Raw genomic sequence first — 23,353 nt, 5'->3', positions numbered from 1 at the left:
CCTTCTCTCCCCTCCCCTCCCCTCCCTTACCATCCATGGCTCAGCCCTCTGACCACAAGCCTACCCCTTTTTTCGACCTTCACGTACCTCCTCTCCCCTCTCTGCATTTCTCTCCCACCATTTGTGAGCAGTTTGTTCATGGAATTCAGTTTTATACCCATATCCAGCCATACCCTCTCAAGGTTGTTCTTTGATTTGGCTATTGATTTCGTGGTGTGGGGTTGGATTTGTGGTTGTAGGCGGGTTGGATCCACCGTCGTCAGCTCTTTTTCCATGGTGGTGACACTTTCTTTGACTCGGCGGCTTTGCTTTGTTTAGGCGTCCAGTACCTGGCAGTTCCGCTGCCTTATGCGACTTGATCTCGTGGTGTTTGATTTTTGGATGCCTGAATCCCACTCGACTGGTGAATATGTAGGTGGCCTTAGCAAGGAGAGATTTTTCAGTGTGACCGGTACACGGATGGTATACCACGTGTCACTATACAAATGGTGAGATATGTGTGCTAAAAAGTTAGGGCTTGTTTGGTATTCTATTTAAATTTTTTTATAATTTCTCAAAACATTTCTTAAGAATTTTTCTTGAAAATAATTTTCTTTAAGACTCAAAAACTTGTTTGGTATGCGATTTAAAATTTTTAAATCTTACAACTTAAATTGGAGAAATAAATCCAAAAAGAGGGGGTCGAGAGAGAAAGAGGAGAGAGGAGGAAACAAAGTAAGAGATGATTGGATGAAAGAGAAAGAAGTGAGAGGATTGGAAGAGATAGAGAGGAAGAGGAGTGAGAAAGAACCGAAAGATTGAATGAAAGATGAAAAAAGGTAAAAAAAAAAAAGAAAAAAAAGAAGGGGGAGAGAGAAATAAGAAAGAGATAGAGATAGATTTGGAGTGAGATAGGAGGAGAGAAAGAAAAGAAATGAGTGATATTAAATTTAAAAACTTTAAAAACTAATTTTTTGTGTTTTTAGAGAATAAACTATATTTTTTAGTTAATCTTGAATTCAGTTTTTGAAAATAGTCTTACCAAACAAGTTTTTAAGGGCTAAAACTTGAAAATTGTTTTTGAGTTTAAAAAGTCAAATTCAAGTAGAAAACCAAACAGGCTCTTAATAACTTAAAAAATAAAATTTCCCGCCACTCTTATTAAAACACGTAATGTACCACTTGGATTCACGTCACAATTAAAAATTTCTCTTTGGCAAGAATGTCCTTGTCCCCCACTGTGATGAGTTGACCAATGGTTCCCTTCTCGAAGTGGTGTAGTTGTGTTTTACTCGCAAGTGTCGTGGTCATGTTATGATGGCTAGATTGGTCTTCGCCCTTAAGCAATGAGTTATGTAATTTTGTTTGTCAACAATAACTTGATGTGGTCTTGCTCTAGTGTGATGATTTTATGTGGTCTTGCTATGAACAATGACCAATGTGGTTGTCAGTTTAACTCTTGTTTTATATATCGTTTATTGTAACAGATCAGTACTAGTGACAATTATGTGCTTGGAAATTGTTCGTTTGTGCTTGTGGTAACCTTCTAAGGGCTTACTCTTATTTATCTAATTGTGCAAACTCACTCTACATCAATTGGTTGGTCATTAAACCTATGTACTCAATAACACTCTTATTTTATGATAATTAATGAAATATCACTCTATCATTTTTTTTGTTAAAAAAAAAAAAAAAAAACGGAATATGAATTTTCTTAATATGTACAGCTGGGCTTGTCTTGGACACATTAGGACATTATGCACACACCCAATGAGAAACGTCTTCAACATTCTTTCATTAGCGTGTAGAAGAAGAAAAAAAACATCCCCTATAATAAACTCCTTAGATGATGACACTCGTCATATTTCATAGAATTAGTTAGGCTCATGATTATAGAGGATATCTTGGGTGATGCTATTCACATATCTTTATTTATTTATTTTTTTCTTATACACTTTGTTAATTTTTGTTATTTGATTCCTTTTAATTTATTTGATCTAACAATCAAGGATTGAAAAGAGTGTGTAGAAAATAAAAATCAACCACCTTTTTTTTTTTTTTGCGTACATCGACATTTTATACTAATAAAAAAAGCGTTCCGCTAAGCCACGCAATAAATAGCACCACCTTTGTTTGTGCGGATAACTTTTCTGTTAGTGAAATAAAAGCTTCTTTTTAACCATAAAAATAAAATAAAATAAAAGCCTTCTTGTGTATTATTTCTTCAACTAATAATGTTATCTTAACATTCTTTTCACTTTTCACCTTTCACCGAAAGTAGGATGGAGATTATAGTAGTGGTCCCTCATTATCGATTACTATTTCATTTTTGTCCATTTACAATCGTAGTTGTCATTTCCATCATTGTCATTTTTTCCGATTTATTCATACTTGCTATTGTTTTTTTGGGGGTGATTTTGATCTTTACATATTTGGAGTTATTTTTATTCATATGCTTCTACCAACCAGTTTTTAAAATGGCCAAAAACGTTTTAGGTGAAAGTTTTTTAGATTTTAAAAGCACTTGAAATGCATTCAAGAAGAAGCATCAATTATGTGTATCTTGCAGGAAGCACTTCAAGTGTTTTTTCAAAATTAACTTGCATTTTTGTTAAATAATGGTTCTAAAAACACTTTAAGTGATTTCAATCATTTGGTTTTGAACTCATATCTAAAAAGCCTCTAAAGAAAATGACATTCTATTTTTTTTTTTTTTTTAATTTTAGAATCCTCTTAACAATGACCACACCTTGCACATTTACTGAACCAGTGGCATCCATTTTTAATAGATGATAGTATATGAGTGCACTTTCTTGACCAACTGTTATAATCTATATTTGCTAACATTTGCTCTCTATGATAGCAAACTAATAATCCTTCTCATGCAACTCTAATATCACGAGGGGGTAGTATACCGGGGATCCCAAGAAATACATTCGTGAGAGTTCGAACTCGAGTTAGAGATTTCAAATCTTTTCTTGCTTTTCACTAGACTAATTCTTTAGACCAAACCCAACTCTGGGCTAAATGCTATTTTTTAGGTTTTATTCCCCCTCCAAACCCAGCCCAACTCATGCTAAATGTGTGGGCTAAAAGCTAATGCCAAACAAAAGCCAAATTCCCCCCAGGATTTAGCCCAGAAAATGGTGTGGGCACTACCAGTGGGACACCACCCACATGGGCATGTCTTTCAGGATTTATTGAATCCAACGGCTGAGATTGAATATAATTAAATTTAACGGTAAAAAAAGATCTAACAGCCCAAATTTAAATCCAACGAGTACAATAATTAAAAAAATTATTTAACTCAAAATTCATCCAAATTTAGTGATTTTCCAATATTTGTTGGAATTTAAATATTTTTAGGTTAAAATGTTCATAAAATTAAATTATGATAGTGTACATAATTTTTTTTTTTTTTTTTAAATTACTTTAAAAGAAAAAATTAGCCTAAATTTATTTTTTAATAATATCGGGTTAAAAAATTTAGTCTAGAAGGGTTGAAGCAGAAAAGTTATTTCTAGGTTAAGAATTTTAAGTTTTAGCCCAAGTGTTGAAGATGGTCTTAAGGTTGACATAAAAAAAAAAAAAAAATATATATATATATATATAAAATTTAAATTTAAATAATTAAACAAGGAGTATCAAAATTACCATGTTGAAAAAAAAAAAAAAAAAAAAAAAAAAAACAGCTCCCACAAGAAGCTTTCAATAACATGAAACTTTAGAGAAAAACATATAAAATCAAATTTGATTTTTTTAAAAGTTCCATTCGAGGCATCGATTCATTAATTTTTCCAAACACACGTGCATGCAACTCAAGCCAAGATTTCCATCTCCTTCACATGGCTTTCCTTCTTTTTAGTTTGGTCCACTCCAAACAAGGCTTTAAAACCCTCATTTCCCAATCATAATAACACAATAAATTTTTCATTGTGCCCAAAACATATGTGATATATTACTTGTTATCACATGTTTAGAGGAAATATCATAAGGAGTTGTTTGATTATTAATTTTTTTTTTTTTTGAGAAAAAAGAGGACAACGGGTGGGAAGTCACAGTTATCCACCTCTTTTGGGTCCAGAGATGCTATGGGCAATTTACTCTACCCATGACCACAGTCAAGCAAACTCACCAGTTCAGAGCATTGAACTTGAGACCTCATATATTTTTAGTTTATTGGGGAGCCGCAGTCCGCGCTCTTCTCACTGAGCCACTTGATGTAATTATAAGGAATTGTTTGATTGATCGGACTAAGATTGGGGCTAGGGGTGGGCACTTAGAACTGAAAACTGAAATCGAAACACAAACCAAATTGGATTGCACTGAATGGTTTGGTTTTGCGGTTTTGAAACGATTTTGCTTTTGAAACCGAACCGTAATGTAGGGAAATGATTTGGTTTCAATTTTGGCTTTTGAAAACCGCACCGAAACCAAACCGCACCGCAAATACTAATAAACATTTAATTAGATGTTCATATTAGATGTCATGTTTAATTGGTTGTTTATTACCGTTCCATGCATTTAATATCTACTCAACCACACTAGAATTAGTAGAATATCATCATTCATCATTTTCTGTAGGTTTGCTTGCTGCCTATTTGTAGGGCTGGAATACCAAACCATCCCGAAATACCGAAAATATTTTGAAAATCCTGAAAATTAGGAATACCGAAATTTTGGTTTAGGATTGGTCTTCAAATTCCTGTCCTGAAAATTTTCTGTTCGGAATTTAGGATCCCAATTTCAATTTGGGATCTCATACCGAACCACCCCTACATATTTGTTTGCTGCATATATTGTTGCTGCAGGTTTGTTTCTTGCATATATTGTCCTAATTTTAGACGGAAATAGATTATCAAAATATCCTCACACAATGTACTGATTGTTAACATGTGTTCATTAATTAATGTATTGTGTAAAAAAATGAGACCGTCTTATACGTAGATAGGTTTATATTTTTAAATGTACAATTTTTTCTTAGAAATCAAACTGAAACCGTTTGAAACCGTACCGAATCAAACCAAACAATTTGATTTCATTTCAATTTTGACTTCAAAACCATACTGAACCAAACCTCAAAAAGTTTTAGACCAAACAGCCCACCCATAATTAGGGCTGTTTAACACCAGTCTCCCCTCAACTCTCATCTCATTTACCCGCGTTAATTGCTCTGACCAGTAACCAGCCGGTCCCATTTATTACATACAATACGTTACATTACTAAGATACGCGGAGAGCAATGAATCATTTCCCGTCTCATCTGACAGAGATTTTGTCATTTTCTCTCTCCTGCCCTCTCGACTGCCGAAACGAGCCTTTGAGTCGTTCATCCCACGTCTTCTCGCTCTTCGATTCGTGCTTCGATTTCCGAAGAAAATGTCGTTTCCTGAAATGTAGAGGAATTTTGAAGGAATCCGGAGCAAATGCGATTTCAAAGGCTTAATGAATTTTTTTGATTTTTTGAATTGTGGAAAACGAACACTCAGAAATTCAGCTGCGTTGACCTGCTCCAACTGTTAGGGTTTAGGGTTTTGGTGGTGGTGGTGGCGGAAGATGAACCGATGTTGATCAAACATGCCTACCATTAGAGCTCCGGGGACGAAGAAAACTACAACACTCACGGTTAGTATTTGCTGCTGGGTAGATTTCATAGCATCACAGAAATTGCATTGCCTTGTTTCAGCCTTCAGGTAACTGATTGAGAGCTCGCACTGCTGCAGGTTGCTGTGAAATGCAGGCCGTTTAGGCTGCGAGAGCGCGGTCGCGACATTGTTCGCGTAGTTGACAATAAGGTTTGGGCTGGCGTTAGAACTTTTGGATACTTTGATTTGAATTTTATGTGAATTTGTGGAATCTGAATGATATTATTCGGAATTTGAAATTTTACTTGTAGGAGGTGCTTGTGTTAGATCCTGATCTGTCAAAGGACTACCTTGAACGAATACAGAACCGGACAAAGGAAAAAAAGTATTCTTTTGATCATGTGTTCGATCCGGTTTCTTCTAATTTGGTACATCGAATACCGAATCTTACGCTTTTTTATTCCTCATGATTTGTTATGATGTATGTATCTGCTTGAAACACTTGATTCGGTATAGTTTCTTATATTTTTTTGGTTGCTTGTATTTAAAGTATATGTCTTGACAATGTTTGAATATATCCAGGATGTCTACACAAAATGTATATCTTCCGTGATATCTGGGGTTGTTCACGGCCTCAATGCAACTGTGTTTGCATATGGTTCTACCGGGAGGTACTAAACCGATATATTCTTGTTTTTTTTTTTTTTTTTTTTTTTTTTTCACCTCTCAAGGTCTCAAGGTTTTGCTTGCAATTTTCATTTATGCAACTCAGTCGTTCGCCCTCACTAAATCGTAGTCCTTGGAGTATGTATTTCAGTTCTGAGGTCAATGTATAGATTGCAAATTAAAAAGAACTGTATAAGTAAAGTCGTCATGCTTTATTTTCACTGTATGATCTCACCATTCATAATTTGCATTGTCCATTACTTAGTATTCTCCAGAATGTCTTGAACTTTGTCACTTTACTTTTTCAGTGGTAAAACTTATACGATGGTTGGGACACAAGATGATCCAGGACTTATGGTTCTTAGTCTGCATACAATTTTTGATCTAATAAAGAATGACAAGAACTCTGCTGAATTTGAAGTTACCTGTTCATATCTTGAAGTCTACAATGAGGTGGGGCATGCAATTTATTAAGAAATTAAATTCATTAACAGTGCCTGTGTTCTTTTTGAAAAAATTGTTTCATATTTTATTTCCACAATATTTAGGTCATCTATGATTTGCTTGAAAAGTCATCTGGCCATTTGGAACTCAGAGAGGACCCAGAGCAAGGAGTAATTGTTGCTGGGCTGAGGTGTATCAAGGTTGACATTCAGCCATCTATTTGCATCTGGTTTGACTATCTGTGAATAATTGTCAATCTCTTTCCGTATTTTTATTTTTCCATTTTGTTAAAAGTAATTTGTTAGTTCTTTTGAGTATCTTTTTAGCACTAATATGAAGGTGATTCTTGAATTGGACGAACCAATTATGTACTTTGAGAAGGGTTCTTACTCATCCTTTGTGACATGTCTTACTTATTCAGGTACAATCAGCAGATAAGATTCTTGAACTCTTAAACTTGGGGAATAGCCGACGGAAAACTGAAGGCACAGAGGCTAATGCAACATCTTCTCGGTAGGTTGAATTCATTTGTGTGCTGTGGACATACCATTATTGTTGTTGTCCACTTGAGTTTTAAACTTTTAATCATGCTTAGGATAATAGGCTGTACATAGAAACCACTTCTTTTCCAATTTCATTTGCCTAAACCTTCTTTTACAGATTCTACCATACCTTATATACCAACAACCGTATAGCTTTATTAGGTTTAGGTGCCTGTTCAATAGGTTCTGTGAATTCTTCTGTTGTCAGGTGTCTTGGTTATACTTGCGTATTATTCGTTTCAAACAGCAAATCACAATTCAACTATTAAAATGTACTACATCTAATAGAAAAATTCTGTATGGAGTTTATTTTTAAAAGGTGAGAATATTTTACAATTGAATGCAGATCACAGAAGTTACAATACTTGCGTATTATTCGTTTCATTTGCCTAAATCCTGTTTACCAGATCACATGCAGTGCTGGAATTAAAAGTAAAAAGGAAACAGAGAAACAAGTATCGTAATCAAGTAATGCGAGGAAAACTTGCACTTGTGGATCTTGCTGGTAGCGAACGAGCTTCGGAAACAAACAGTGGAGGCCAAAAGTTAAGGGATGGAGCAAATATTAACCGTTCACTTCTTGCTTTAGCAAGCTGCATAAATGCACTTGGGAAACAGCAAAAGAAGGGTCTTGCTTATGTTCCTTACCGTAATAGGTATATGATTATAATTTTTATCCTGAAGTCCTTCCTGCTGCTGTAGTTAGCTTCCTGCTACTTTAGTTAATGTTATTAGTTTTGCAGCAAATTGACACGAATACTCAAAGATGGTTTGAGTGGCAATTCTCAAACTATCATGGTTGCTACTGTATCCCCTTTGGACAGTCAATATCATCACACTGTGAATACCTTGAAATATGCTGATCGAGCAAAGGAGATAAAGACACACATCCAGGTGAGAGCCAAATATGCATGAAGGCATTCAATTTGGATCATCAAAACATGATTATGTAGTAGTCCATTTCGACATTGAAGAAATTAATATTCAGTTTTCATTCTGAGATTGATTAATCTACTAATCCGTCATGATCTCAATTGTAGTACGCTATTAAGAAATTAAGAATTTTAAAATTGGGATTGTGGTTTAACTTCCCACTTATGTTTCATACTAGCATGTGGTTCTTTGATGAGTGATTTATCTATGCTGCATATTGCCTTTGTTGAACTACCAATTTTGTCTTTCATATGGGTTTCTTCTATGCACGAATTTGTCAGATTTGCAGAAAATTTCTTATCTTGTACTCGTGTGTCACTGGATAGACTTGTACTTACTTCTATATATGCACTGAAATTCTAAGAACGATCATGTTTACTTCACAGAAAAACATTGGCACTATTGATACCCATGTATCAGACTACCAACAAATGATTGACAGTCTTCAGGTAAGTGGTTTAATTGGTTTCATCTATAAGATTTTATTTACAACTTTTATTTTCTTGGAAGATGACCTATTTCGGACTGCAGATTGAGGTTTGTCAATTGAGAAAAGAACTAGCTGAAAAGGAATCACAGCTAAGTGTCAAACCTGTTGAAAAGGCTGCAGACAATGAACTTTCGTGGTTGAATATTTTGAGCCATGAAACCAGTGAAAATGTTCAGGAAAGGATAAACTTACAGAAGGCATCATTTGAGCTTGAGGAAACCAACCTTCGTAACCGGATTGAACTCCAACATCTTGATGATGCTATAGCAAAACAACAGGTTAGAAGGTCCTGCATACAATGCAGCTTTATTGAAAACAGTTTGTATTCTGCACATTGTCTTGTAGTACCCACAATTCATCTCAATTAAATTAGTTCAGATTTTTGGCTCCAAATAAAAGCCATGACATTCCCGAGAAACGACTTTGTTATAGACTATAATTTCTTTTCGTTCCCACTTTTCTTGTTTTGTAAAGAGGTTTTGTAGCTTCAACTAGATCTGGAGATGAAGTAATGTTAACTTTCTTGCATTTATTTACTTTATTGGGGAGCGGAATATGATAAATGATTATTGAAAATGTTTGAGAAATTTTTTCTGATAATATAAACTAATTCTGGAGTACCTTTACTGTGTTACAGGCTATTGGAAACGATGGTGAAATTTTAGAGGCCATGAGAACGAGGCGACAAGTTATTCTGGATAACATCCGGGACAATGATGAAGCTGGTGTTAATTACCATATGGTAATATCTCAGCTGTAATCAAACCCACAAAAAAAAAAAAAAAAAAAAAAAAAAAAAAAAAGGAAACAACTTTTATCAGCTTTTGATTTTATTGCCGAGTTGCCAACTCTACTTTTTGTAGGAAATCGAAGCAAATGAGAAGCATCGATGCAATCTTCAAAATATGATTGAGGAGGTCATTAGTAACAATGGAAATAAAACGTACTTGCGTATTCTTAGTCAATACAGGCTCTTGGTGAGTTGATTAAACCCAGACTGAATATACATATACTGGACAAAATAAATTAGGAAATGACTGTTTTGAGTTGAATATGCATTTATTTAAAACTATTGACCAAAAAAAACTTGAGCAAGATCATTGGCGTACATTTTATGTTCTCTCAAGAAAAATGCTTATCTAATGCCTATGACACAAGTTTTCTTAAGATATTCTTAGAGTTGCATTAGTATACTGCTAACTGCTATGAGTTGCATCGTATTACCATATTTAATATATTCTACAGCTCAATTTCTTATTTTTGCATAGTTGTGGTAAACTTTCTGTTTGGCGTAACAATTTTACTTCGATTAATATAGGGAATGGCAAATACTGAGCTTCAGTTTGAAATGGCAATGAGGGATCAAGTGATTAACAACCAACGGGAAACACTGCGAAACATGTGGGACTTGCTTATGGGGTTAGGACTTGATGAGAGACAGATCATGGACCTTGCATCTAAGAAGGGAATAACAATAGAAGAAGACTCTACAACGACACCCCTTCTGGGGCTTTCTGGTAGGGAGCAATCACCAGATTTGGATTCTGGAAAATATGCTTCTTTAGGTCCTTGTCGTGGCATGGGGCATTTGTATTCTAGATCGTCTTCCACCTTTCAGCACTCTCAAGAGTTGGGTCCGAGATCATTGCCCCGGGGGCATTTGGACTTGACTCAGTCTTTTTGCAGAGAGGAACACCACAGTTCGTATTACTTACTGTCACATGATCAGTCTCCTTCAGCCTGTATGAGTATGAGGACAAGTAGTGAGCACTGGGTTGGTGGAAGGTCAAGTCCGTGGTTTGGAACTATCGATAAACATCCTCAAGATTTGTGAAAATCATATCCAGTGACAGAGAACTCAAGCTTCAGAAGATGGTAAGATCTGTATACCAGCGTCTTCTTTCAGTGTTGATTTTACCAAGCAGAACAAGGTATTTGCAATGATTGTAGTGGTGGAGTGCTAGTTTTGAGGCTACATCTGTACAGCGGTCCTCCTGATGTAACGAGTAGCAGCCAAGTAGATTTATAAGTAGGCCACAGTGGTACAATTCAAGGTACGCGTATAACCCATTCAACTGCTCAGATTTATCCCACATTCTGTACAAGGCCAATTTCTTTTGGTTCCAGATAACCCTGATGCACAGGCCTCCCTTGTAATCTTCGGTAGTGTTGTTGTAATTATTAACCTATGAAGCTATGATACCCTGAGAGTATAGAACAATGGCAGAAAGAACAAAGAGAAAGAGGAGAAGAGAGCTTTGTATATTTCGAATAGTAAAAGAGAATACAATCCAATCCCAAATGACTGCTACATCAGCTATTTATACTAGCTAATATCTCATTACACAATGACTCAATTGCCCTTTCTAACAACTTCATCCTAACTAACTCAATCCAATTGACTAACTAATGACATACTGCCATATGGCTTGGTTTACATGAATCAACATGACTATATGGTTATTACTCCCCCCACAAACTAAGCTGAGCTACGGAAGCTAAGTTTGCTGCAGAACCAACTCCCAAGCCAAGTGATCTGCAATGTTTTTGAAAATTTGGACTATGCAATCCCTTTGTAAAGACATCGGCTACCTGATCATCTGTTGGAATATAGTGAACCATAAGATCTCCTTTTTGAACCTTTTCACGCACAAAGTGATGATCCGTGTCAAGGTGTTTGATCTTGGAGTGGAAAACCGGATTTGTACTTAAAGCCAATACGGAGAGGTTATCATAGTATAAGGATGGTGGGACTGATATGGATTGATGAATATCCTTAAACACTGAACGGATCCAAAAAACATCAGCTGCACAGTGAGCTAATGCCTTATATTTTGCCTCTATATAGCTTCGAGAGACTGTGGATTGCTTTTTAGACTGCCAAAAAACTGGATTGTTCCCAAGATAGACAACAAAACCTGTAATTGATCTTCTGGTGTTGATATCTGCTGCCCAATCTGAGTTAAAATAGGCAGTGATATTGAATTCCTTGCTTTTTGTATATTGTAAGCCATAGAAAATAGTACCTTGTATATATCGCAAGATTCTTTTGACCAAAAACATGTGTAAATTAGTTGGTTGAGCTATGAATTGACAAACCATGTTCACTGAATGGGCTATATCAGGTCTAGTAAAGGTAAGGTATTGAAGAGCCCCAACTATGCTTCTACAGTGACTAGGATCTGATAACAATGTTCCTTCACCAGCAAGAATTTGAGTATGAGGCTTAGATGGTGTTGACGTAGATTTGCAGGTATCCATTCCTGCCTTTTGTAACACATCTTTGGCATATTTAGCTTGTGATATAAACAAAGAACCATCATCTCTATACTGTATATGCAACCCAAAAAAATATGTTAATCTCCCCATATCTTTGATCAAATACACCAGCAAGATCATCAATGACAGATTGTATTTTAACTGAGTTTGAGCCAGTGAGAATTATGTCATCAACATACAACAAGAGAAGGATTATGTCTCCATCATCAACTTTGACAAAAAGACTAGAATTGGAGAGAGATGATTGAAATCCAACAGCTGGAAGATAGTTTATGAACTTCGAGTTCCAAGCTCGAGGAGCCTGTTTTAACCCATAAAGGGATTTGACCAATTTGCAAACATGACCCGGACATGTAGCATCCACTAACCCTTGTGGTTGTTTCATATAGACATCCTCGTCCAAGTCTCCATGAAGAAAGGCATTTTTGATATCGAGTTGTCGTAATTGCCAACTGAACTGAGTAGCTAAAGCTAAGATGAGTCTGACAGTTGTATGTCTAACCACTGGACTGAACGTCTCTGAGTAATCCAAGCCTTGCTCCTGAGTATAGCCCTGTGCTACCAACCGAGCTTTGAACTTAGATATGCTACCATCTGGATTTTTCTTGACCTTATACACCCACTTACTTCCAATAACAGATCGATTTGATGGTGGTGGAACAAGTATCCAAGTGCCTTGAGTTTTCAATGCATTGAATTCCTCTTGCATGGCAATTTGCCATTCTGGTTCCAATGAAGCAGCTTTAAATGTCCTAGGTTCTTCACAGTTTGTGATGGCAACAAGAAATGAAAAACCCCCAGACATATGTGCACTGAAGTTGGTAGAGAAATCAACAGTAGAGAAATCATCAAGATGTAAAGAATGCAACTGAGGTAGAGAGGCAAGACATCCCACATAACTCTTCCTAGTAATGGTACCAGTTTTTAACCTGGTTTGGATACAATTTTGATCAATATCTGTGATGACTGAATTATTATTATTTTGAGATGAGGTAAAAGGAATAACTACCTGAAGTTGTGCAGGATCAATGACAGGAAGCAAAAGAGTAGTGTTTGGTGAAGAGGAATGAGCATGAGATGTTCCAGACCCCTGATTCTCTGACTTTGGTGATACATGGTCTTCTGATGGATTAGTATTTGGAGAGAATAGTTCTGTACCCAATTGAGATAAAGAGCTTTGAGAGCCTGCATGATTTGTATTTCTCTGTATATGAGACACTGGTATAGAAACAATAACAGGTACAGTCCTCGGTTGTTCCTGTTCCTCATGGCTATACAATCTTGCAGGACTTGTGTGTTGAACCATTTTGGCAGGGAATAGAGATTCATCAAAATAGACATGTCTGGAAATGATAAACTTCTTGGTTTGCAAGTTATAACAAATCACTCCTTTGTACCCTTGGGAATAGCCCAAAAATGCACACATCACCGATCGTGGTTGTAATTTGTTAAGATTGTATGGTCTCAGCCAAGGAAATACAACAGAACCAAAAATCTTAAGAGATTGGATATCAGGTACCTTCTTATATAAAGCCAAGTATGGAGAATTGAAAGACAAGCTTTTGCAAGGCATGTTATTGATTAACCGAACTGAATGAGCACAAGCAAAATACCATAACACAGAAGGTAAACCAGAAGCATTGAGAAGAGTGATTGCAGTTTCCAAGATATGTCTATGTTTCCTTTCTGCAACTCCATTCTGTTGAGGAGTATATGGACAAGAGATTAGTTGCAAGATACCTTTGTCAGCAAGAAAAGAAGTAAAACTCTTGCTTGTATATTCACCTCCCCCATCTGTTTGCAATGACTTAATTGTAGTTCCAAATTGATTCAGGACAAACTTGTTGAACTTAACAAAAAGTGTAAACACATCAGATTTATTGCTCATAGGGAATATCCAAACAAATCTTGTATATTCGTCAACAAATGTTACATAATACCTATAGCCCTCTATAGATCTTACAGGTGATGGACCCCAGATATTAGTATGCACTTTCTGAAAAGGAGATGTACACCTATCAGTTCTAATAGGAAATGGAAGCCTAGATATCTTGCCTTGAATACAAGAGATACAAGTATTATGATTATCATCTGTTTGAACTGGAATATTTGATTGTTTCAACATTGTAGTCATCACATCTTGAGCTGGATGCCCTAATCTTTGATGCCAGACATTATTCTTCACTGCTTTGCCCAAATAAGCTGCTGGATACTTTGTTATGTATTGAGAACCCTTTGCACTTGTGACCACAGGGATCTGGAACAATTCCTCAGGCCTACTCTTTCCCTGGTACACTATCTCCCTTGTCTTCTTGTCCTGCACAAAAAATTCAGAGTCATCACAGATAAACCAACTTTTGTTATCTGCACATAATTGTTTCACAGAGAGTAAACTCCTAGCAATATTAGGCACATGTAAAACTTTATTAAGAACCAGAGAATGTGTAGGAGTCTGAAGCGTGGTTGAACCAATATTTTTAATTGGTAGACCTGTACCATTCCCAATTGTTATCTTCTCAGATCCCTCAAAAGGTGTTACTTGAGAAAGAGCACTAATATCAGAAGTTATATGATGTGACGCACCAGAATCAACAATCCAAGTATCTTGAGGAATAAGTTGTGTAGACTGTTGTGCATTCATTGCAGACAGTGATGGAGGTGGATGATGTCCTTGATAAGCTTAGTTTCCCCTTTGATAGCAATCCAAAGCTGAGTGACCTCTCTTCCCACATATTTGACACTCCACTGCAATACCTGTGATTGGTATATTTGTATTCCTGTGAAAACAGTTAACTGCAGTGTGTCATCTTTTGTTGCAGATCTGACATTCAATCACTACTGTAGTTCTAGTATCAACAATGCTTGACCAGTTATTATTGCCATTCCCAAGTTGTCTTGATCCCCCCGAATTTCCTGAGTTATGCCCTCTTCCTCTAAAGCCATTATTATTTCTGTAATTGTTTCCACCTCTGTAGTTGTTATTACCTCAGTAGTTATTCCCAAAAGATCCTGATTGTGCATTTGAGGACTGTGATCTAAATGCATGTGGACCACTAGAATTTGCAGAGAAACCATATCCATAGGAATCACTTGGAAACGAAGGTGGTGGTGGGAAATAATATGGCTGCTGAAATTGAGGTTGTGGAGAATAATATGGCTGTTGAACTTGAGGTGGTGGTGGTAAGGATGATTGTGAATCATAAGGTACAACAGTGATGGTACCAGCAGTGATAGCTGGAATATGAGCATGACTATGAGAATTTGAAGATGATGCAGAAGAGTTAGACCTAGTGTTTGAACTAGAACTAGTGTTTGAACCAGAACTTGACTCTTGAACATACAAAGCAGACAGATTCTGAGTAATTGTATTCATTTCACCCTCAATTTCCCTCTCAGTACCGAGTAACAGTGCTCTGAACTCCTTCAAAGTGAGTGTAAACTCCCTGGCCAATATAACAGTACGAATAACACCATACTCCTTAGGTAAACCAGCAAGACCAGCAATCATAACGTCATTATCTGAAATAGATTCACCTGCAGCACTGAGTTGTTCTCTAATATGCTTGAGCCTCAACAAATATCTATCAATTGTATCGGACCCTTTTTGAATTGTGTGTAATTCAGTTTTCAAATGATTGATTATGGATTTAGACACAGTGGCATATCGATCAACAAGATTAATCCAAGCCTTATACGCAGTTCGACACCCAATCACATATTCCATAGCCTCATCAGTAAGAGTGGCAAGCAATAAACTCAATAACGCCATATCAATAGTTTCCCATTCAGTATATGCAACTGTGACCTCTCTTATAACCCCATTATCTGAATCAACAACAAACTTTGATGGACAAGGAGTTGTACCATCAAAGTGACTAAACAACTTATACCCCCTTAGCACCGACTGAAACTGAAATGCCCATTTAGCAAAATTATCATCCCTAAGCTTAATAGTAAGCATTCCCAAAACACCTTCAACTTTAAACGAAGACGCATCCATGAATGAAAGATTGACACTTCCACAGATCAAGACAACTGTATGATTAAAAGATTGATTCTAGAGAATGACACTCTAGACAAATCAAGAAAGATTGACACTTTCTTGCAACTATTTTACCAATTCACAATATCACAATCAACACTTCAATTAACGAACAATCTCACAACCCATACACCAGAATTCATTCACTAATTCAGGAGAAAACATAACAGAATCCCCAATTCACGAGAATCATGACAGAATCTCAAACGCCATTATGTTACAGAACGAAATCAACATTCAAGAAAACCCAGATGAAGAAACACGAACAATCTCACCTGATACAAATCAACTCTTCAAACAAGACGCACGATCAATCCTTCGAACACCATTGTAAACTTCAGGAACCTCAAATGAATTACTAAGAATCCACACCAGATTAGCGGAAGAAACCCTTGAATGAACCACCAAGAATCTGCATCAGAGTAGCGGAAGAAACCCTTAGGATCGGAAACGGCAATAAACCTTCGCCGGCGATGATACCATATTAACCTATGAAGCTGTGATACCCTGAGAGTATAGAACAATGGTAGAAAGAACAAAGAGAAAGAGGAGAAGAGAGCTCTGTATATTTCGAAGAGTAAAAGAGAATACAATCCAATCCCAAATGACTGCTACATCAGCTATTTATATTAGCTAATATCTCATTACACAATGACTCAATTACCCTTTCTAACAACTTCATCCTAACTAACTCAATCCAATTGACTAACCAATGACATACTGCCATATGGCTTGGTTTACATGAATCAACATGACTATATGGTTATTAGTAATTAGTTTTTACCCCTTCTCTAACCTTATCGTTCTTTGTTAGTTATCTTGTTCCCCGCATGTAAGCATGTTGTAGTGTTAGGGTCTCTGTGAGGTTAACTTGGCAGGTAGTTTTACTGACTGTATGCAAAGACGGGAGTTTTTGGATACGAGGAAGAAGAGAAATGAAAGGGGTTGGTTAAAAGAGGTACGTCTAGTGTTCTGAAACTCCGCCTCGCGGAATATAGTGCTAGACTGCTAGTGCTGTGTACATATGTTATCAAACTTATCACAACTTTCCTGTGTGTTAATTGCTTCATTTCTTTGAAGTTGTAAGTAAGCGTCTCTTTCGCTTCTAGCACAAGCGTCTCTTTCGCTTTTAGCACCAACCTACAACGTAGAGAACTAAAAGAACAAAGCAACAAATTCTTAAACAAAAGCAAGGTAAAAAAGTAGTTTATAACTCAAATTTCAATATGATAAATCAAATAAATTCTACATGTGCTCTTTTGTTATTCGTTGTGGAAAATTTCGAGTTTATAGTAACGATACAAAATTAACAATATAACAATCGAACTTTAACGGCACAACAATTCAAATTGATGATGTCGCGATCGTATGATTGATAACATACGAAAAACATGATCATTATGAACAATTTTTTCCAATATAAAATGAGTAAATGTTTTTACATATCTTCACTATTATAAGTAGAATTGATTAATTTCTTATTCTTATAATGAGTTGTTCATTTAATATCTTCATTCAGATAACTAATCGATTTTCGATTTGAGTAACTTTTTTTAATAGTGCTAATCTTCAAATAAAATTGAAAAAAATTAAACGGTTTGAAGATGAAACCACACATATACATTGTGTAAAAATATAATTAAAAATATATATATGAAAGAGAGAAGTTTGAGAGAAATGTGAAAAACAGAGAGGAAGAACATGAAATGGGTTTAAATTTTTATTCTTTAAAATAAAAAAATTAGAGAAATGTTATGATGATATGTGAGTGAGGAAAGAAGAAAAAACAACAAAATTTGTCATCATTTTATTTTGTAATAGAAGATTAAATTGTTTTTTCAGCCCTCTTTGTTTGTCAAGAGAGTTTTGTTAATAGATAGTTTAAAAATTTGCATTCCCTTGCACCCTTAGAACATCTTTAAAAGAAATTTCAAATTTCAAACATGAAAATGATATTTGATGGCTTATGTGGCAATTTGACATTTTGTACAATTTTATTTATTTATTTATTTTTTCTTAAAAGGAGGACGATTAGTGTTAAGCCACTATTATGCACCTCTTCAGGGCCCAAAGAGGCTATTGAGAATTTCAACATGACCTGACCATAATCAAGTAGACTTACTAGCTCGGATCATAAAATCCAGAATCTCTAGGTATATTAAATGGAAAATTAATGAAAAGGGTTTGAAAACTTTGATTTTTAACGATAAGGACAAAATAAAGGATAAAGTGAATAGTACCAGGTTTGACTTTTTAGTGTAAAAATGTGATTTTTCTTTAAAGTGAACAGTACCGCAGGCCTTTCGTTAAAACTCCCTATATTAAATACTAAGATAATACTAGAGAGACTAAAGTCATAAACAAATACTTAAAGTACTACTTACAATTACTCTTGGGAATCGAATCCCCTCTGGATCCATATATACTGAGCTTGCTGAGCAGGTTATCCGGACTATTGAAATTTGATTCAATAGCTACAATTATTATAACTTTTAGAAAACCCCCTGTTTGTAGTCGTTGAATCAAATTTCAACCGCCCGAATCGCTTGCTCAACAATTCCTTACTCGTGGATTTATAATTCACTGTAGGAAAGGGACCCGTAACTCACTCTGACATATTTTATGACGGAGCAGATTCCAAAATGTACAAGTATTTAAAAAGCTAAACTTCCTAGAGGGGTTGTCATGTAGAAAAGAAGAACTTCCGAGAGGGGTTGATCAAAAGGATAAAATATAAGTTTCCAAAAAAAGAACAAAATATAATAAATTAAAGAGAATAAAAACGCGTGGCATGCCAGCATACTTGTTTAGGTGCGATCAAATGCTGAATTCACAACATTTATTATATAGCGGTGTGATATTCACACATTACATTTTATTTCTCACACACATTTTTAATTTTCGACCGTCGGATTGGATGAATTGAAGAAGATCAACGGACAAAAATTATCAAGGAATGGGTGAGAAGTAAAATGAGATGTGTGGATAACACACCCCAATATTTATATATTGCATCACATTTATTAAAAAATCATTAAATGAGTTAACAACTGTTGTCAAATTTGACAGCGAAAACTTTGTCTATACAGTAATGCTATTCTTACCACATTAATATACCACATTAGTATACCACATTATGTAGTATCTGATGTGGTTGTCCACATCATCAAATTAATCATAATTTAATTTAAATTAAAAATCATTTAATAAACTAATAATAAATAAAAAATCTAAAATTAAATGGTAATTGTGGCATACGAGGAGTCTTATCTCATTCATTCCTTCCCCGTTGCTTCTTCTCCTGTTTCTGATTTCCACGCCATTTTTTTTTCAGCCCAGATTGTTCTCGTATATTTGCTTTCTCGTGTTCTGATATTGCAATACAGCCTTCTCGTATCTGAAGCAGAAGCAAAAGGGGCAAAAAAATCCGATATTGCGATACAGCCTTCTCGTGCTTGATCTTGAACCAAAAAGAATCGTATAGCTCCATTGCTTCGTCTGCTTCCATCAATGGCGAGGCTGCTGAAAAAAATCTGGGTTGAAACAAAAAAATGGCGTGGAAGAAGAAACGGGAGAAGAAGCAACGGGGAAGGAAGGAAGGAGAGAAGACTCCTCGTATGCCACAAGTACCATTTAATTTCAGATTTTTATTTATTATTTGTTTATTAAATAGTTTTTAATTTAAATTAAATTATGATTAATTTAGATGATGTGGACAGCTACATCAGATGCCACATAATGTGGTATACTAATGTCACATATGAATGCGGTAAGAATAGCATTACTGTTGTCTTTAATCAACTCAACGGTGTCAGCACCACCACATAAAAATTAAAGACTCAATTGAAGAAAGTTTTTATTTTTGTTATAAATAGGCAAAAGTTAGAGAGATAACATTTCTAAAGACAAGAACGAAGCAGGTGCAAAATATCACACTATAACTTTAGTAGCTATAACACAAAAAGGATGACAGATAAAGAGAGGGAGGGATACTGATATTATTTCTCTTGCTATCTTTTGTAGTGTATTTGATAACAAACGGAGTGTTCTATTTATAGAGAGACTCCCGTAACTACAACCATCCACAAAACAATGATGATACTTTTGAAAGTATCAAACACTAGTCCTAAGTCTTTTCTTTTTGAGTGGGCATTTATTCATCCATCAATCCATCAATTTTACAACACTCCTCCTTGGATATCCATATATCAACATCAGTTGCCTTGTTAAAACCTTGTTTGGAAAAACCAAGTGGGAAAAAACTATAGCGAAGGAAAAAGAGTACAACTTTACATGGATTGTTGATATAGTGTTAAGTATGTTTATGTTGCCTCGTTAAAACCTTGATAGGAAAAATTCAGTGGGAAAAATCCTAGTCAAAGGAAAAAGAGTACAACAAGCATGTATCATGGATGCTCCCCCTGATATTTTATCTTCCCCTGATTCCGTATTCTTCAAATTTAGCTAATTGGTAAGTCGACGTAATCCGATAATCTGCACTAACTTCTGAAACGTGCACTTTGGTAGAAATTTGGTGAATAGATATACCAGATTTTTATTGAAACAGATTTGTCTGACTTCAACAACTTTAGCCTTCTGAAGCTCATGTGCACTGAAAAACTTTGGAAATATGTGTTTAGTCTTATCGCCCTTAATGAATCATTCCTTCATTTGGACAACACAGGCTGCATTATCTTCATGAATGACAGTTGAATTGTCTGTCTTCAAAGGTAGACCACATGAATTTTGGATATGATGAATCATTGATCTTAACCAGGAACATTCACGACTTACTTCATGTAAAACAAGTATTTCTGAGTGATTTGAAGATGTAGCAACTAATGTTTGCTTTGTTGAGCGCCATGAGATTGCTGTATCTCCATTAGTGAACACATATTTAGTTTATGAGCGGGCTTTATGCGGATCAAAGAGGAAACCAGCATCTACATATGCAGTAAGGATCTGATCATTTGTGGATTTTCTTGAGTAGAAAAGACCCATGTCTATTGTCCTATGAAGGTATCACAAAACATCTTTGACTCCTTTCCAATGACGAATTGTTGGAGCAGAGTTATACCTTGCTAACAAGTTAACTGAAAAAACTATATCTGGTCTAGTACATTGTGCTAAATACAATAAAACACCTATTGTACTCAGATATGGTACTTTTGGACCAAGAACAATTTCATCATCTTCTTTTAGACGGAATGGATCTTTCTTAAAGTCCAAAGAACGAACGACCATTTGCATGCTGAGTGGATAAGCATTGTCCATGCCAAATCGCTTCAAGATTTTTTCAATGTAAGCTGATTGGTGGACCAAAATTCCATTAGCATAATGCTCGATCTGCAAGCCGAGACAATATTTTGTTTTCTCGAGATCTTTCATTTCAAATTCATTTTTTAGATATTCAGCAGTTTTATTGAGCTCTTCAGGAGTTCCAATTAGGTTCATATCATCAACATATACTGCCACTATAGCAAATCTAGAATTGGATTTCTTAATGAACACACAAGGGCAAATGACGTTGTTGATATATATTTCACAAGGGCAAATGACGTTGTTGATATATCTTTCTTTGATCAAATATTCATTAAGACAATTATACTACATTTGTCCAGATTGTTTCAGCCCATACAATGATCGTCTTAATTTGATTGAAAGCATACCTCGTGGTTTGTTAATTGTTTCAGGCAACTTAGGTTATTCTGGGACCTTCATGTATATATCAGTATATAATTCTCCATATAGATACGCAATGATGACATCCATAAGTCGCACGTCAAGTTTTTCCGAAACCATTTAATTTATTAAGTAACGGAACGTAATTGCGTCCATTACAGAAGAATATGTCTCCTCATAATCAATTCCAGGTCTTTGTGAAAAGCCTTGTGCAACGAGTCGTGCTTTGTATCTTGCTATCTCGTTTTTCTCATTGCGTTTTCTTGTTAATACCCATTTGTAACTCATGGGATTTACATCAGGCGGAGTTTGGACTACCGATCCAAAAACACTTCGCCTTTTCAAGGAATTTAATTCTGGCTGGATTGCATATTTCCACTTAGGCTAATCTTGTCTCTATCTGCATTCACCAACAGAGAGGGGCTCAATATCATCACTTAATATGATTTCAGTGGCTACTGTGAATGCGAACATATCATCGATGATTATTTCATTCTGATCCCACAATTCATTTGTACATATATAATTTATGAAGATTTCTTTGCTTTCATGTACTGCTGTCTCTTCAGGGACATGTGTTTCATCAAGGACATTTTCTTTTTTTGGAAGTACAGAATCATGAATTACGGATTTTTCATTCATTTTCTCTTCCTGAATGATTTCATTTGGATTTAGCTGTACCTTTGTCTTTCTCTTTCGAGGGGCTGAATCTTTTGAACCTGGGGTCTACCACGCTTCAGGCGTACAATAGATGAATCATTCGTTGCCACTTTATTTTGTCCAACATGGACATCAATTCTTGCAGGTGCATTTGCAGCTGGTATATGTGATTTTGTCACTTTCATAGCATAATTAAATGCATTTGGCATTTGATTGGCAATACTTTGAAGATGAACGATATTTTTCACTTTATTTTCACATTGAGTGCTACGTGAGCCAAAATGAGACAAGGTGGGTATAACTCATGTCAGCTCTTGCAGTTCTTCTGGAACGGTATTTTCTCACCTTAACGACGGGAAGACTGTCTCATCAAAGTGACAATCAGCAAAACGAGCTGTAAACATATGACATGTTAGGGGTTCCAAATATCTAATGATAGATGGTGAATCAAAACCAACATAAATGCCCAGTTTACGCTGAGGTCCCATTTTAGTGTGTTGCGATGGTGCAATAGACACATAAACAACACAACTAAAAACTCGTAAATGTGAAATATTTGGCTGATGTCCAAATACAAGTTGTACTGAGGAGTATTGGTGGTTGGCTATAAGTCTCAATCAAACCAATGATGTAACATGTAAGATGGCATGTCCCCATGCAGAAACTGACAATTTTATTTTCATGAGCAGAGTGCGAGCTATTAACTGAAGCCGCTTGATCAATGTTTTTGCTAAACCATTTTGAGTATGGACATGAGGCACATGGTGTTCAACATCAATGCCCAATGTCATGCAGTAATCATCAAAGATTTGAGACGTAAATTCACCAGTGTTATCAAGTCGAATTGACTTAATGGGGTAATCTGGGAATTGTGCTCGCAACTTGATTATCTGAGCAAGAAGTCTCGCAAAAGCTACATTCCGAGTAGATAAGAGACAAACATGTGACCTTTGGATAGATGCATCAACCAAAATCATAAAATATCGAAATGATCCACAAGATGGTTGAATAGGTCCACAAATATCCCCTTGAATTCTTTGCAAAAATGATG

The 23,353-nt window shown here is 35.7% G+C and overlaps 1 protein-coding gene across 2 annotated transcripts; it reads left to right on the top strand.

Annotated features, from left to right (window-relative positions):
- Positions 1 to 5,204: 5,204 nt before the first annotated feature.
- On the top strand, positions 5,205 to 10,983 carry LOC125472294 (kinesin-like protein KIN-8B). Of its 2 annotated transcripts, none has more exons than XM_048573530.1 (14): positions 5,205 to 5,604; positions 5,703 to 5,774; positions 5,876 to 5,992; positions 6,147 to 6,235; positions 6,539 to 6,683; positions 6,779 to 6,874; positions 7,096 to 7,187; positions 7,624 to 7,872; positions 7,960 to 8,110; positions 8,536 to 8,598; positions 8,681 to 8,917; positions 9,277 to 9,381; positions 9,503 to 9,616; positions 9,958 to 10,983. In XM_048573530.1, exons 1-14 carry the CDS (start codon positions 5,557 to 5,559, stop codon positions 10,471 to 10,473), a joined length of 2,094 nt encoding a protein of 697 aa, XP_048429487.1. In that variant the 5' UTR covers positions 5,205 to 5,556; the 3' UTR covers positions 10,474 to 10,983. The 2 variants fall into 2 exon arrangements, with proteins under 2 accessions (XP_048429487.1, XP_048429486.1); XM_048573529.1 differs by having other exon boundaries at positions 5,700 to 5,774.
- Positions 10,984 to 23,353: the final 12,370 nt, after the last annotated feature.

The sequence above is a fragment of a genome, unplaced genomic scaffold (genome assembly GCF_019419815.1).
Source record: "Pyrus x bretschneideri cultivar Hongxiangsu unplaced genomic scaffold, Pyrus_bretschneideri_v1 Contig69, whole genome shotgun sequence".
Lineage (NCBI taxonomy): Eukaryota > Viridiplantae > Streptophyta > Magnoliopsida > Rosales > Rosaceae > Pyrus > Pyrus x bretschneideri.
The sequence above is the reverse complement of the archived record's forward strand: the minus strand, read 5'-3'. Positions and strand labels throughout refer to the sequence as shown.